Here is a 16,931-nt window from a genome sequence, read left to right as displayed (position 1 = left end):
TCTTGAATCACATGTGGAGGGGAGCCCTAGATACATTTTGGGAGGAGGTTGGCCTGATCCTGTTCCCATGGCACCTGAACTCTCAAGGTCAAGCTTTTACCTGCTGCACCCCTGCTTTGAAAGGGCAGGGGTGGCTGTTAACTTGGGGGTCCAGAGTCACCTTTGCCCATCCCCCAACTGAGCCCGTACCCCACGTGGAAGGTGCTGAGTTCTCAGGATCCAGTGCCCAAACTATTCTGATAACACTCAAGTCCCCCTCCCCCACCTACCATTTGGGCCATTGCCAGGTGGGGAGGAGGTAAGCAGGCAGGCGGGGATTGGCTGGCTTAGACTGGCCTCTGCAGCCTTGTCCCCTGGGTCAGGGGCCAGAGGCAAAGACTTCCCAAGAGAAGAGAGGAGGTTGTATGGCTAAGCTGTTCCTGACTGAAGGTACCAGGCTGGATGTCCTGGCCCCAGGGTGGGGAAGGATGCTGTCCAAGGTGGGGGTGGCTCCAGGGAGCGGCTGTCCCAGGGTAAGAAGGGGTACCAGTGGGTAGTTAAATATCTCTCACTCTCTCTCTGTTTCTCCCTCTCACTCTGCCTCTTCCTATGGAATTCTCCTGATCCTCCTCCCCCATTCGCCCCCCACACCATTTGTCCAGTTCCCAGGACTCACCGTCCCTGCCCCTCCCTGTCGCTGTCCCTCCCATCCTGTGGCCTCTCCCTCTGTTTGTGAGCAGTCCAGGGATCTCACATTTCTGCCCCATTCCTGGGTCTCAGGAGCTCACCCTCTATCCGCTCTGCCCAGGATGTCACAGCTGAGCCTGTCCTGGCTGGGACTGGGGCAGCTGGCAGCCTCTCCATGGCTGCTCCTGCTGCTGGCTGGGGCCACCTGGCTGCTGGCCCGCATCCTGGCCTGGAGCTATAGCTTGTATGACATCTGCTGCCGTCTCCGGTGCTTCCCGCAGCCCCCGAAGCGGAACTGGCTTTGGGGTCACGTGGGCCTGGTGAGTGTGGGTGGGAGGACAGGTCTGGGGTATCAGCATGGATGGACTTCCTGAAGGGTCAGGAATGGGGCTCAGGGGTTGGGCTGAGGTCTGGGTCAGGGGAGAAACAGGGAGGCTAGTGGAGCCCCTCTTTACTCACTCAGTCTTCCACTCTGCCATCCCAGACCATTTGCACATTTTTGTTCTTCCAGTTTTAGCCTGTTTGTACCCAGTTCCTGCCTTCTTCCTACATTAATGTCCCTCTGAGGGGCTCCCATGGCGGGCTGCATAAGCACAGTCCTGTGGTTCCCAGGGCCCATGGCTACCCTGGAGAGATTCTCAGGGGCCTGTCCAGGGTTCACTCCCTTCGTGGACCATTCCCTTGTGTCTGTTCACTTGCCTACAGGCATTAGCTATGACCTCCCCACCCTGACACACAGGGGTCAAGCTTCCCACTCACACCCCTCCCCAGGATAGCTTCCTCTTCCCTGCTAAGATGTCCCAATGGGCCCATTACCCAACCTGAATAAAGTTAACCACTCACTTCTCCTTGCAGAAGCTTTCCTTGATCCCTCTCCTGCACCCCAGATGTTGACTTTTGATGTGGGTCTTCTCATGGTTAATTAAAGAATTAATTTTCCAGTTACTTATCTTCCACCTTTCCAACTAGATAGTTCTCTGGGGAGCAGACACTAGAGTGCCCATCCAGGGGCTGGCCTATAACAGACACTCCAAGTAAGTGTTTGATGACATAGATGGTAAACTTGCCATCACCTGCCATGGTCAAGGTCAAAGGATGAGCAGCTAGCTCCTACCAACCCAAAGCAGGCTCAGGGCTGAGCACAGCTCACCTTAACTGCCAGGAAGAGGACCACGGCTGTGGGAAGGACTTCCTGTGATTTTACTGCTTATTATATCTAAGGTCGGAATGGGGGGCTTTCCCGAGGCTAATTGTGAAGGTTGCCTGAGATTCTGGGCCTTGCAATGTTCTTAAGAAACCCTTGGGGTTGCAGGAATGTTGTCAAGTTACTGCTCCCACTCCCCCTCCAGGTCTTGGCCATGGAGGCTGGTCTGGGTCACTCTTCTCTCCTCTAGTTTCTTGTGCTATGTGAGCTTGGCTGAATCACTCTCCCTCTCTGGGCCAACCTCATCAAGTGCCTCAGGGTCCCTGGGGAGCAGGGGGCAGCAAAAAGGTGAAAATGCCTTCTGTCCACCTGTCTGGAGCACCTGAGAGTATTTGTCAGCCAGGATGGGGCATCCTGGAGTCTGGAGAGGGACTGGAGAGGATATGTCCCCAGGAGCTAACCCTGCCCCCAGTTCTCCAATTGGGGGCTGTGGCCTGGTGTCCTCATTTGCAAAGGGCACAACTGATCAGAGTCCATGAGTTCAGGGGAGATTGATAGGAAGAGATAGATAGATAGATAGATGATAGACAGACAGACAGACAGACAGGATGCTCTATGCACAGCCTAGAAGGCAGTAGGGGCTCATAGGTATTAGCTGCCCTCCTGACTGACGGGTAGAGATCACATCTGTCCCCTGGGGTCTGCCAGCACTGGAAGGTCTGCAGACCCTTCACCATGTGAGGAGCTGGGGGCTGTATGGACTGGTCAGGATGTGACAGGGTGTGAGAATGAGCCCCAGTACGAGTCGAGTCCACCTGTTGCTCACAAACCTCAACCATGGGGACCTCGCTGAGGCTGGAACCACTCCCAGGAGCAGAAAATCCCACTTCTCAAACCAAGGTCGGCTTCTCCTTGGGCAGAGAGCATGTCTTCTCCCTCTCATCTTGGATGCACCCTTGGGACGTGGAGAGGCCTCCAGGACCCATCATCCCCAGAGGGAAGGAGCAGGAGGAAGCAGAGATTCCCTCCATCCATGCAGAATCTGGATACTCTACACTGTAGAGACTGCAGGGGGACCTGCCATGGTTCCTCTGGGGAGGTGACGACCCTTTCTTGCTTATAGATCCCCCCCACGGAGCAGGGCTTGAGGGTCCTAACTCAGCTGGTGGCCACCTACCCCCAGGGGTTTAAGTTGTGGATGGGCCTCACGCTGCCCCTGGTCGTTTTGTGCCACCCCGACATGGTCCGGAGTGTCACCAGCGCCTCAGGTACTCATGCAGACCTTGTGGTGGTGGGCCCCTTGACACACCCCAGGGGTTCCAACCCCTCCATCTCCAAGCTTCCCTGCAGCCCCTGCAGGTCCCTGGCCTCTCCTCCCCCTTCTCTCTCAGCCATCTTCCTCTTCCCTTCTTCTATTCATCACCCCCCTTCTCACCCTCTCCTCCCTCCACTGCTGTCTGCTCTCCCGCCCCCACCCTGGTGTTCTTGGCACCACTGGGGCCCCAAGAGGCCTCACTGCAAGGCTCTGTCCTCGAGGAACCCCCAATCCTGAAGAGATGGATCTAGACAGAGAGACCCCCAAACTGGTGAGGTGTGGAATTGGCCAGAGGGAGATGACTGTGGCAGCCCAGAGGAGAGTCAAGGCCTCTGCTGGGGCAGGCTGGAAGACTTCCTGGGGGAGGAGTTACTGGACCTCGGTCTGTGACAAGACCAAAAAAAATTTAAAGCAAAAGGCAGGGTGATGCTGTGGGCATGCATAGCATCTGAGGTCCCCTGCTGGGCCTGGCCTCACTCCCACCCATCCCTAGGGCCAGAGCAATGAGGGTTGGCAGGTGGTGCAGTACCTGGGCTGCTATTTCTGTGACAGCCACAGACATTCTGGTGGTTTGTTTCCTTCCACCCTGTCCTACAGCTTGTCCACTGCAAGTTCATTGCCCTCCTCCTCCAGGCCCCAGGAATCTGCCTGAGGAGACCCCACCCCAGCCTGGCTCCTTCCCTTTTCTTCTGCTTCTTCCACCTCCAGACACACCACACTGAGCAGGGGAATGGGCAACATCCAATAGAGACCTTGGCTTTGACACCCAAATTCTGGGTGACTCTGGGAAGGCCCCCAGTTCTCTCGGGCTGCCAAGGTCTCTTTCAGTTGTGAGTGGTGGAAACTCGACCCTATGTGGTCTAATCAAAGAAAGGAAACTTATTTGCAGTGAAGCCCAGGGATGTTGTCTTCAGGCATGGCTGGATCCAGGTCTCAAACAACATCATCAAAATCTGTTTTTATTTATTTATTTTTTTGGTTCTGTTTTCCGCTGTGATAGCTTCATTCTCATTCTTGTAAAGATGAGTTCCAGAGGCTCAACCTCAGTGGAAAAGTCAGCTTATTCCCAACAGTACTAGGAAAAGTTGCAGAATTCCCTTTAATTTCCTGGCCTGCATCTCAGAGTCAATTTTTAATTAATTAATTAAGAAGATTTTATGTATTTGAGAGAGAGAGAGAGAGAGAGAGAGGGAGAGAGAGACTGTCTGAGCAGGTGGAAGGGGCAGGGAGAAAGGGAGAAGCAGACTCCCTGCTGAGCGGGGAGCTGGATGTGGGACTCAATCCAAGGGCCCCAGGATCATGACCTGAGCTGAAGGCAGAGGCTCAACTGACTGAGCCACCCAAGTGCCCCAGTTTTTCATTCAATCACTGTCGATCTGATTGTCTGGTTTTGGCAAGCGTAGGTTCTCAGAACTATTGTTTTGGGGCTGAAAGCAGCTCAATGGCTAAGAACAGAGGCTCTGGGTTCAGACAGACCTGGCCTTAGATCTCAGGAATGCACTCAGTACCTGGGAGATTGTAGGCAAGTGACTTCATTGTTCAGAGCCTCAGTTGTCTTATTTGGAAAATGAGGATGAAGAGAAGCAAGGTGAACGTGGTGTTTGGGATCCAAAATGGGGAAAGACCCTTTTTGGTTTTGTAACCAGGGGACCCCAATTGTCATATGGATGGTCTGGGGAGGGATCCCAGGAAGAGACTGGGCTGCTGGAGGGGATTCATGGGGCTCAGATTTGGGTCTTTGCCCTGCAAGTCCTTCTATCCTGCGGCCACCTAGAAGGAGTGTGAATTGGGTCCTCTTTGTTCTTCTCCAGATTCAGAGCTCAGAGGAAGGTCTCCTGTACACACAGGACCTGGCAAGCACCTATGGGGATGTGTGCTGCTGGTGGGTGGGTCCCTGGCACGCAGTCATCCGCATCTTCCACCCCACCTGCATCAAGCCTGTGCTCTTTGCTCCAGGTAGACACACCATGACCACGGCTTAGTCCCTGCTGAGGTCTCTGTGCTGCTTCCAGCTTGGCTGGTGACCCAGTTGCAGATAGGAGGGGCTGTGGCAGAGATGCCATGGTCTCTGTCTCACCTGCACCCCAACCTGCCAGACCTGCAGTCATGTGTGCTCACGCCTAGGTTGTGATTATGCAATGTCTACTGTATGACCATGTCTGGTCACATTTATGTTTCCACCTGCCTTGTGGTTACAGCTGGTATGCATTATGCTTGGTTATACCTGGTATATAGTTACACCTGAGATCAAGTGAAGATGCCCTTAGTCATGGCTGGGGCTTGGCTGTGGCATGTGTGGGGTCTGTCTGGTTTTTGTCCGAGATGCCATTTGAGATGTCCAGTTCTCCTGTTGGTCATGTCTGGGCCATGTGTGGGGTTTGTCTGAGGTCCGTGACCCAGAGTTCTGGGAAATGCTGAGGCCTTATGTGAGTCTTGTCCAGGGCAGGTCTTAGGATATGTCTGTGTCACACTTAGTGGGGTCATATTTCAGTCCTGTCGGACAACCTGTGGGTCACACTGAGGTTGTGTCAGGTTGTCTTTGGGTCCATGTCAGAGCATGTTGTGTCCTGTCAATGTGTGTTACGCACGTTGTTTCATGTCAGGACATGTTAATGCATGGTGGGGCCATGTCAGCTTTTGCAGGAGATGTCAGAGGGCTCTGGGACACATGAGGTGTTCTAGGTCCCTGTAAAGGCATTTTTTGGAGTGCTGATTAGTGTTTGGGTGGTTTGAACATGTTGGACCAGGTAGGAGCTGTGCCATGTTAGGGTGCATCTAAGTGCATGGGGGGTGTGTCTGCAGGCTCTGCCTTTGTTCTGCTCTGTGCTGCAGCCTGGTCTGGTCTCCCCCCTCACCTCCCTACTCCTTTCTGTTTCCTCTGCCCTTGTTCCCATTCCTGCTATGCTGGGCTTGGAGGAGGTGTGCAGACCCCTGGTGGGAGCTTCTACCCCCAAGCCCAAAGCACTTACCCTTCCCCTCTTATGAACCCTGATGGTCCTCCTTCATGTCAGCTGCCATTGCACCCAAGGACAAGGTCTTTTACAGCTTTCTGAAGCCCTGGCTGGGTGAGTAAGTGTGGGTAAAGGGGACTGGGGACAACCTTGGGAGCCCAGGGGAAGGCACTGCCCTTGCCCACACCTCATGGCTGCCTCTACTAGGGGATGGGCTTCTGTTGAGTGCTGGTGACAAATGGAGCAGCCACCGCCACATGCTGACACCTGCCTTCCACTTCAACATCCTGAAGCCCTATGTGAAGATTTTCAACGGCAGCGTGAATATCATGCATGTGAGTCTCTTGAACCCAGGGTCCCATCTGAAGCCTTGGGGGTGATGAGGCCTCTGTGACATCTTGCCTGGAATACTGGCTCTTCTAGGTTAGCTTTGGGGTCATTGCTCTTGCTCTCTGAGTCTCAATTTCTCAGCTGTAAAATGGGAATAATGGTCTCCACGTTTCAGAGTGTTCAAGATAATGTAGTATAGTCAGGTTCCTCGCACATAGTAGGTGCCCAGAAGGTGTTAGTTTCTATGTTTCCCTTGCAAAGAAGCCTTGGAACATGAGACACAGTTGAATATCCATGAACATCACACAGTAGTTATTACTGAATTAATGAGCCCCTTCCAAGCTCATTGGTCTCACACAGTGAGGGTTTATTACTGCTAACAAGTCTGTGAGTCAATTGGCTGGCTCTTCTGGACATGGATGGGGTCACATGTATCTGTGACACGCTGTGGTCAGGTATATACTTTGCAGATCTGGGCTCTCACATGTTTGGGGTTTGTCTGGCTGCAGGCTGATCTAGGATAGTCTCAGCTTGGACAACTGAACTTCCTTTTATGTGATTCTCTCCCTCCAGAAGGCATCTCAGGCTTGTCCATGTTGCTGAGGCAGGGTTCCAAGAAAATGAGAGGAAGCTACAATGCTTCTTGAGATCTAGGTTTAGGGAGATCACTTCATCATTTTCACCATGGTCTATTGGTCAAAGTAAGGCAAAAGGCCAGCGTAGAATCGAAAGGTAGTGAACGAGGCTCCATCTCTTAATGGAAAGTGCTGAAAAATCACATTGCAGAGGGTATGGATATAGGGAAGTGAAGAAGTGGAGGTGGGGGCTTTGTAAAGTGCCTGGGGTTTTTTTGCACTTGCAAGCTGAGGAGTGAGATTGTTATTGTTTTGTGGATTCTTGCAGAAGACAGGAGACTCCTGTGTCAGAGACAAACGATAGTTGATTACTCATGGTGCAATAAGCACAGTTGTTTCTTGATTTGTGTTCTAAGTCACCAAATCCCATGAGGATAACACAGGTGGGCTTCAATGCTTATGCAGTATGTTGCATGACAGGGGAGGCGTAACTAGGTTTAGGGACTCTTTGTCTTTTTTTGAAATTTGAAGAAAGCCTGTCATTTGTTCAGGGGGAAACCTTACCTTCTCCTTCAAGGGTATCCTTCAAACACAACTCAGAGAAATAGCTCAAGTATAGAACATAAAGGCCTTGCATTTTGGGGGGCATACCAGCAAGAATGTGCATGGGTACTCAGGGCCCATGGACTACCTTTCTCAAAAAAGGACTTTTTCTTAACTTATAACAATGAAAATGATGAAAGCTAACATTAAGCACTTACTATTGCTAGAAAGGATGTGCACATACCATGACATATGGTGTGTCATTTGATTTTCTATGAGGCAGAGTTAATCCTATCCATTAGAGGTGATTAAAATGAGGCTAGGGAGCTTGCCCACACACACAGCTAGCATGTGAGCTCATAAGTGGAGCTGGCATTCCAACCTGGTTTATTTGACACCAGACAAGTCGTCTTCACTGTTACTGAAGTTTTGGCAGGTGAAGCCCAGAGAGGGCAATGAGTTGACCAAAGGCACATATAGTATATGAGGCAGAGCCAGGATTTGAACTCAAATCTCTTGACTCTCAGCCATGGGTCTTAATAGTAACAGGCTCTACTTCTACCCAAGCTTGGTCCTCCTTGGGGATGTGTGCCTGGGGCCAGAAGGCTGGGTCTGGGGGATTCCATCTTGTTGGTTGGTGTTGGGGAGGGCTTCAGGGGAGGCAGTTTCCATCCCCCGCTCTGCCTCCTTCTCTTCCCAGGCCAAATGGAAGCGCCTGGTGTCAGAGGGCAGCACCCATCTGGACATGTTTGAACACATCAGCCTCATGACCCTGGATAGTCTGCAGAAATGTGTCTTCAGTTTTGACAGCAATTGCCAGGAGTGAGTCTCTGCCCTGGGCATGGGAACATAAGCCATAGGCCCAAAGGAGTGGATGGGGAAGGGAGGACTTCTCAGTAGAATTAGAAAGGACTTCCTGGATGTAATGGATCAGAGCTAGACGTTAAAGGACAAGGAAGGGAAAGAGAAAGAGGGATTCTTTTGGATAGGTAGAAAAGTTTGATAAAGGCCAGGGGGCCACGATGAGCAAAGCATGTGCCATAGTGAGGAGCTGCCTTGGGAATGAGGTTGGATGGGTTGGCAGGGGCTGTACCTTAAGGACTTTCAAAATCCAGGCAAAGGCATGTGAACTTTATCCTGCAGTTTGCAGGGAGGCCTGGAAGGTGTTGAGCAGATGAAGGTCATGGTCAAAGCTGTTCTTGGACATCTGACTCTAGGGAAGACCAATTGTTGTGTAGACATTGGATGGTATTGAACTTGAATGCAAGAGTAGGGAGGGGCCTGGATCCACTGACCAACTAAGAGAAGGTAAAGTCTGAATGGTATGGAGAGAGAGAAGAAAAACGTAATGTCTTGGCTGGGATAGGGTGCCTGGGGCATGGGCACAGCTCACAGAAATGGAATCAGGGAGAGAAGGAAGTCTGGAGAGTCACATCTCCTGGCTCATCCCCACCATGTACCTGTGGGGCCACCTGGTTGGTCAGTTTTCTGATGGGAGGTAGCTCCCAGCTCTGGTGGGAGGCGTTTTCTCAGTTTTCAGGTGAGGTGAGTTGTTGCATCCCTTCATGTCCTCATCCTGCAGGAAGCCTAGTGAATATATTGCTGCCATCTTGGATCTCAGTGCCCTTGTGGCAAAACGCCATCAGCAGATCCTCGTGCACATGGACTTCCTGTACTACCTCACCCCGGATGGACAGCGCTTCCGCAGAGCCTGCCGCCTGGTGCATAACTTCACAGATGCTGTCATCCAGGAGCGGCGCCGCACTCTCCCCGATCAGGGTGTTGATGACTTTCTCCAGGCCAAGGCTAAGACCAAGACTTTGGACTTCATTGATGTCCTCCTGCTGACCAAGGTGGGTTTCTCTGGGATCTGAATTCAAGAGGTAGAATGGACCTTGATTTCAAATTTCTTTTTTTTGTTGTTGATCAAAATTTGTTTTTTATTAATGATAGTTTAGAAATTTTCCTTCAGATTAAACGTGATATTGGTATTATCATATAACTTTGTAGGACTGTTGTCAAATTTGAGGAAATCTCTATTAAATTTCTTTCATATACAAACCATAAAATTTCAAGTCATTTCAAAGTTGCTTATTCAATGGCTAATCTTTTTTTAAAATTTTTTTTATTATATTATGTTAGTCACTATACAGTACATCCCTGGTTTCTGATGCAAGTTCGATGATTCATTAGCTGTGTATAACACCTAGTGCACCATGCAATACGTGCCCTCCTTACTACCCATCACCGGTCTAACCCATTCCCCCACCCCTCTCCCCTCTGAGGCCCCCAGTTTGTTTCTCATAGTCCTTTTTTTTTTTTTTATTGATTTTTTATTATATTATGTTAGTCACCATACAGTACATCCCCGGTTTCCGATGTAAGGCTCGATGATTCATTAGTTGTGTATAACACCCAGTGCACCATGCAATACGTGCCCTCCTTACTACCCATCACCGGTCTATCCCATTCCCCCACCCCCCTCCCCTCTGAAGTCCTCAGTTTGTTTCTCATAGTCCATAGTCTCTCATGTTTCATTCCCCCTTCTGATTACCCCCCTTTCTTTATCCCTTTCTTCCCCTACCAATCTTCCTAGTTCTTATGTTCCATAGATGAGAGAAATCATATGATAATTTTCTTTCTCTGCTTGACTTATTTCACTTAGCATTATCTCCTCCAGTGCCATCCATGGTGCAGCAAATGTTGAGAATTCGTTCTTTCTGATAGCTGAGTAATATTCCATTGTATATATGGACCACAACTTCTTTTTTTTTCTTTTTTTAAATGTTTTTTTATTATATTATGTACGTCACCATACAGTACATTCCCGGTTTCTGATGTAAAGTTCGATGATTCATTAGTTGCGTATAACACCCAGTGCACCATGCAATACGTGCCCTCCTTACTACCCATCACCGGTCTATCCCATTCCCCCACCCCCCTCCCCTCTGAGGCCTTCAGTTTGTTTCTCATAGTCCATAGTCTCTCATGCTTCATTCCCCCTTCTGATTACTCCCCTTTCTTTATCATATGATTTCTCTCATCTATGGAACATAAGAACTAGGAAGTTCTGTAGAGGAAGAAAGGGATAAAGAAATGGACCATAACTTCTTAATCCAGTCATCTGTTGAAGGGCATCTCGGTTCCTTCCACGCTTTGGCTATTGTGGACAATGCTGCTAACCAACTTTCATTCCCACCAACAATGTAGGAGGGATCCCCTTTCTCCACATCCTCTCCAACAATTGTTGTTTCTTGCCTTGTCTATTTTTGCCATTCTAACTGGCTTAAGGTGGTATCTCAGTGTGGTTTTGATTTGAATTTCCTTGATGGCTAATGATTTTGAACATTTTTTCATGTGTCTGTTAGCCATTTGTATGTCTTCATTGGAAAAGTGTCTGTTCATATCTTCTGCCCATTTTTTGATTTGTTTATTTGTTTCTCGTGTATTGAGTTTGAGAAGTTCTTTGTAGATCTTGGATACCAGTCCTTTATCTGTAGTGTCATTTGCAAATATCTTCTCCCATTCCGTGGGCTGCCTCTTAGTTTTTCTGACTGTTTCCTTGGCTGTGCAGAAACTTTTTATCTTAGTGAAGTCCCACAAGTTCATTTTATCTTTTGTTTCTCTTGCCTTTGGAGATGTGTCATGAAAAAGGTTACTTTGGCTGATGTCATATAGGTTGCTGCCTATGTTCTCCTCTAGGATTTTGATGGATTCCTGTCTCACATCGAGGTCTTTCATCCATTTGGAGCTTATTTTTGTGTATGGTGTGAGAGAGTGGTCAAGTTTCATTCTTTTGCATGTAGCTGTCCAATTTTCCCAGCACCATTTATTGAAAAGACGTCCTTTTTTCCACCGGATGTTTTTTCATGCTTTATCAAAGTTTAGTTACCCAAAGAGCCGAGGCTCCATTTCTGGGTTCTCTATTCTGTTCCATTGGTCTATGTGTCTGTTTTTGTGCCAGTACCATGCTGTCTTTGTGATCACAGCTTTGTAGTACAGCTCGAAACCCCACATTGTGATGCTCCCAGCTTTGTTTCTCCTTTTCAACAGTTCCTTTGTGATTCGGGGCCATTTCTGGTTCCATACACATTTAAGGACTATTTGTTCCAGTTCTTTGAAAAATGTCCTCGGTATTTTGATCGGGATAGCATTGAAAGTGTAGATTGCTCTGGGTAGCATGGACATTTTAACTATGTTAATTCTTCTGATCCATGAGCATGGAATATTTTTCCATCTTTTTGTGTCTTCCTCAATGTCTTTCAAGAGTGATTTATAGTTTCTAGAATATAGATCTTTTATATCTCTGGTTAAGTTAATTCCAAGGTAACGTCTGGTTTTTGGTGCTATTGTAAATGGGATAGATTCCATAATTTCTCTTTCTTCAGTCTCATTATTCGTGTATAGAAATGCAACTGATTTCTGAGCATTGATTTTGTATCCCGCCACATTACTGAATTGCTCTATAACTTCTAATAGTTTGGGAGTGGATTCTTTTGGGTTTTCCATATAGAGTATCATGTCATCTGCGAAGAGAGACATTTTGACTTCTTCTTTGCCGATTTGGATACCTTTTATCCCTTTTTGTTGTCTGATTGCTCTTTCAAGTACTTCTAGTACTATGTTGAATAATAGCGGTGAGAGTGGTCATCCTTGTCGTGCTCCTGATCTTAAGGGAAAGGCTTCCAGCTTTTCCCCACTGAGAATAATATTTGCTGTAGGCTTTTCATAGATGGCTTTTATGAGATTGAGAAATGTACCCTCTATCCCTACACTCTGAAGGGTTTTAATCAGGAAAGGATGCTGTATTTTGTCAAATGCTTTTTCAGCATCAATTGAGAGGATTATATGGTTCCTGAGTCTTGTCTTGTTGATATGATGTATCACGCTGATTGATTTGCGAATGTTGAACCACGCTTGCATCCCAGGTATGAATCCCACTTGGTCATGATGGATAATCCTTTTAATGTACAGTTGGATTCTATTAGCCAGGATCTTGTTGAGGATTTTGGCGTCCATATTCATTAGGGAAATCGGTCTGTAATTCTCCTTTTTGAGGGGGTCTTTGCCTGGTTTGGGGATCAAGGTAATATTGGCCTCATAGAATGAGTTTGGTAGCTTTCCTTCTGTTTCTATTTTTTGAAATAGCTTTAGGAGAATAGGTATTATTTCTTCTTTGAATGTTTGGTAGAATTCCCCAGGAAAACCGTCCGGGCCTGGAGTTTTGTTATTTGGAAGGTTGTTTATCACTGACTCAATTTCTTCATAATTAATTGGCCTGTTTAAGAAATCAATTTCTTCCTGTTTCAATCTTGGTAGTTTATAGGTTTCCAGGAAGGATTCCATCTCTTCCAGATTGCTTAGTTTATTGGCATATAGCTGTTGATAAAAATTTCTAATAATCCTTCCAATTTCAATGGTGTTCGTCGTGACCTCTCCTTTTTCATTCATAATTTTAATAATCTGGGTCCTTTCTCTTTTCTTTTGGATAAGTCTTGCCAGTGGTCTGTCAATTTTATTGATTCTCTCAAAGAACCAGCTTCTAGTCCTGTTGATCTGCTCTACTGTACTTCTGGTTTCTGCTTGATTGATTTCAGCTCTAATTTTGGTCAACTGCTTCCTCGTGCGTGGATTAGGCCTGTCCCTCTGTTGCTGTTCCAGCTTCTTGAGGTGAGAATATAAAAACTGCATTTTAGATTTTTCTATTCTTTTGAGTGAGGCTTGGATGGCTATGTATTTCCCCCTTAGGACTGCCTTTGCAGTATCCCATAGGTTTTGGACTGTTGTATTTTCATTCTCATTGGTCTCCATAAATTGTTTAATTTGATTTTTGATTTCCTGGTTTATCGAGTCATTCCTGAGCAGGATGGTTCTTAGTCTCCAAGTGTTTGAGTTTCTTCCAAATTTTTCCTTGTGGTTGAGTTCCAATTTCAGAGCGTTGTGGTCTGAGAATATGCAGGGGATAATTTCAATCTTTTGGTATCGGTTGAGACCTGTTTTGTGTCCCAGAACATGGTCTATTCTTGAGAATGTTCCATGGGCATTAGAATAGAATGAGTATTCTTTGGTTCTGGGGTGTAGTGTTCTATATATATCTATGAGGTCCAACTCGTCGAGTATGGCATTCAAAGCCTTTGATTCTTTGCTTAGTTTTTGCCAGGGTGTTCTGTCTATTTCTGAGAGTGGAGTGTTGAGGTCCCCTACTATTAATGTATTTTTATTTATATGTCTCTTTATTCTGGTTAAGAGTTGGCTTGTGTATCTTGCTGCTCCCCTGTTGGGGGCATATATATTTATAATTGTCATATCCACTTGTTGAATACTTCCCTTAAGAATAATATAGTGCCCTTCTGCATCTCTAACTATAGTCTGTAGTTTAAAATCCAATTTATCTGATATGAGAATTGCTACCCCAGCTTTCTTTTGAGGTCCATTTGCGTGAAAGATGGTACTCCATCCCCTTACTCTCAGTCTGAATGCATCTTTGGGTTCGAAATGAGTCTCTTGTAGACAGCAAATGGATGGGTCATTTCTTTTTATCCAATCTGCAACCCTGTGGCGTTTTATGGGATGGTTCAAACCATTTACATTAAGACTGATTACTGAGAGATATGATTTTAATGATGCCATGTTGCCAGTAAAGTCTTTGTTTGTATTGGCTGTGACTTTCTGTTCTGTATCACTCTTGGGGCCTTTTTACTTTTATAGAACCCCCCGTAATATCTCCTGTAGGGCTGGTTTCATGGTTACGAAATTGGTTAGTGACTGGCGATTCTGAAATGTCTTTATTTCTCCATCAATTCTGAATGACAGCCTTGCTGGATAAAGGATCCTTGGCTGCATGTTCTTTTAATACTGTATCCTTGGATCTAATATTTGCGAATTGCACTATGATGTGATGTGGTGTAGGTTTGTCGTGGTTGAGCTTGGGAGGGGTCCTCTCTGCCTCTTGGACACGTATGTTTGTTTCCCTGCTAGATTAGGGAAGTTTTCAGCTGCAATTTGTTCAGATATCTCTTCTAGACCTCTGTTTTTCTCCACCCCCTTGGGGATGCTGATGATTCTGATATTGGAACGTTTCATTGAGTCAGTAATCCCCCATAACCTACATTCCTATGTGTGGATTTTTTTGAGTCCAGATTCTATTTTAGCTTTTTCTTCTACTAATCCATCCTCCAATTCGCCGATTCATTCTTCTGCCTCGTTCACCATGGCCGTCAGAGACTCTAGTTTTGACTGCATTTGGTTCATAGAATTTTTAATTTCTGCCAAATTCGCTCTCATTTCCACCCTTAGAGATTCTATATTCTCATTAACATTTTCGTTAATACTTTTTTCAAGTCTACACATCATCTTGACCATTGTTACTCTGAATTCCATTTCTGATAATTTGGTTATATCCATATCCATTAGTTCTGTGGCAGAGGCCACAGACTCATTGTCTTTTCTTTGCTGGGTGGGACTTCTCCTTCTTGTCATTCTGATGAGGAGAGGTTGTGGGGTTGTCCAGAGCCCAAATTATTGACCGGGACCCAGGCCGTGTGCCCTTGTTTTATAGGGATCTTAGGGATGTGGGCTTCTTTTTTTTTTTTAAGATTTTATTTATTTATGTGACAGAGAGACAGCCACCAAGAGAGGGAACACAAGCAGGGGAGTGGGAGAGGAAGAAGCAGGCTCCCAGTGGAGGAGCCCGATGAGGGACTCAATTCTGGAACGCCAGGATCATGCCCTGAGCCGAAGACAGACACTTAAGGACTGTGCCACCCAGGCGCCCCGGGATGTGGGCTTCTTGATTTTTCAGCCTGTCTTCTGGGGGAGGGGCCTGCCACGCTGATAGGCAACCCTGTTTGGGTAGAGTCTCTGTGTCCCCTGCGAGGGGGGATGGGGATGGGCACACTGTGAGCCGGCATTTCCAGGCTTTTGTTCTCGGACGGATTTCCCTGGTGGTTTGCTGTGCCTCTTCTGAGAGTCAGAGCAGCAGTGGCTGAATCTCAGCCTCTGTCTCAGAACAGAGGGATTGCAGACTGTTCTCCACTGGTGTTCTGGCCACTTTAACTCTGTTACTGTTGGTGCTGCTCAACCCTGCAGCGTCCGGGGATATGAGCCCCACACCCAGTGTCCCAGCCCTCACCTCCAGGGCCGTCGCATCTCTGTTCTTTGTGTTTCTAACACCACCAGCCGCCAGCCGCCCCCGCACGCTCCCGGATCTCCCAGTCTCAGTCTGGTTCCAGTGAGCACACCGGAGTTCCGTGAGCAGTCTGGTGGTGTGCGCTCCCAGCTCACAGTCTCAGTCTGTTCTCTTGTGGGTGGGTGCCGTCTGCGAGTCCGCCCGCTCCCCCATGCAGGTGGCTACTGCTTCCCGGCGCCCGAACGGGGCGGTTCCCTCCCCCTTCAGTTTATCTTCCGATATCTGTGCGCGGCTTCATGGCTCCCCACTTCTTACCTCAATACTCAGCGCTGGAGATGTTCATTTGTAGAGATCCAGATGTATCTACCTGCGTCTCAGGCTGATTCCATGGATGTTCAGGCTGGTCTGGTACCTATCCAGCTCAACTCAGGGGACCGGCTGAAAAAGGGGTCCCCTACTCCTCTGCCATCTTAACTCCCCAACCTTGATTTCAAATTTCAGATTGAAGAACTTAGACTTGATCCAGAGGGTACTGGGGAGCCATGGAAGTTGCTTGAGGAAGGGAGGAATGGATTAGGGATATGTTTTAGAGATGACCATGTAGAATGCAGTCTGCAGGGGACTGTTAAGTCTGAAACTGTGAAGGGCCTGAGATTTTATTCTACTTAATGAGGTCGTCATGTGTGTGTGTGTGTGTGTGTGTGTGTGTGTGTGTGTTTATATATCAGAACCCTAGATCAGAGAAGCCCAATTATTGCTCACAGAAGTAAGGATAGCCAGAGTAAAATTGTGGGCATGGTTCTTCATTCTAAAATTCTTCTGAGAGTTACATGATGCTTTAATCTGTCCACACACCATACATCCATCACAGGAGAGGCAACTCTACATTATGAATCTTGGAACTTATGAAGGACTGCTGACACAGCTGCCCCTTCTTCTGTGTGTGTGTGTGTGTGTGTGTGAGAGAGAGAGAGAGAGAGAGAGAGAGAGAGAGAGTTTGGAAGGACAAAGAAGTCCTCTTCATGGAGAAGGCAGAGTCTACAGCTTCTGTTGGCTTTTCGCCAGGGGAGATGAGGAATCTCTGGATTTACTCTCCTAGAATGTGAGCAAATGGCTCTGGAGCAATGCTCAATCTCTATCTTCCAAAGGAAGTTGTCATTCAATCTCCTGTAATGCAGGTTGTCAGTAACTTTTTTCCGGAAAGTCTTCATCATGTAGAAATGTGAAAATGTTCATGGATCATTGATTTCTGTTCCCAGGGACAAAGCAGGAGGGAAAG

The 16,931-nt window shown here is 47.5% G+C and overlaps 1 protein-coding gene across 9 annotated transcripts in view; it reads left to right on the top strand.

Moving 5' to 3' along the window:
* Positions 1-273: 273 nt before the first annotated feature.
* The window catches only part of LOC103677173 (cytochrome P450 4F3), a 20,007-nt gene continuing 3,349 nt past the window's right edge, over positions 274-16,931 (top strand). Inside the window, exons 1-8 of one of the 9 annotated variants that reach the window (XM_040629131.1) lie at positions 274-429; positions 788-986; positions 2,934-3,078; positions 4,937-5,081; positions 6,117-6,190; positions 6,284-6,411; positions 8,225-8,346; positions 9,107-9,377. In XM_040629131.1, the coding sequence (XP_040485065.1) occupies positions 789-986; positions 2,934-3,078; positions 4,937-5,081; positions 6,117-6,190; positions 6,284-6,411; positions 8,225-8,346; positions 9,107-9,377 (1,083 nt within the window). In that variant the 5' untranslated portion in view covers positions 274-429; position 788. Of the gene's footprint in view, positions 513-641; positions 987-2,730; positions 2,910-2,933; positions 3,079-4,936; positions 5,082-6,116; positions 6,191-6,283; positions 6,412-8,224; positions 8,347-9,106; positions 9,378-16,931 lie in introns of those variants that run through there. The other 8 variants (XM_040629129.1, XM_040629132.1, XR_005834595.1 and 5 more) reach the window with 8 other exon arrangements.

The sequence above is a fragment of the Ursus maritimus genome, unplaced genomic scaffold (genome assembly GCF_017311325.1).
Source record: "Ursus maritimus isolate PB19 unplaced genomic scaffold, ASM1731132v1 scaffold_14, whole genome shotgun sequence".
In the NCBI taxonomy this organism is placed as follows: Eukaryota; Metazoa; Chordata; class Mammalia; order Carnivora; family Ursidae; genus Ursus; species Ursus maritimus.
The sequence above is the reverse complement of the archived record's forward strand: the minus strand, read 5'-3'. Positions and strand labels throughout refer to the sequence as shown.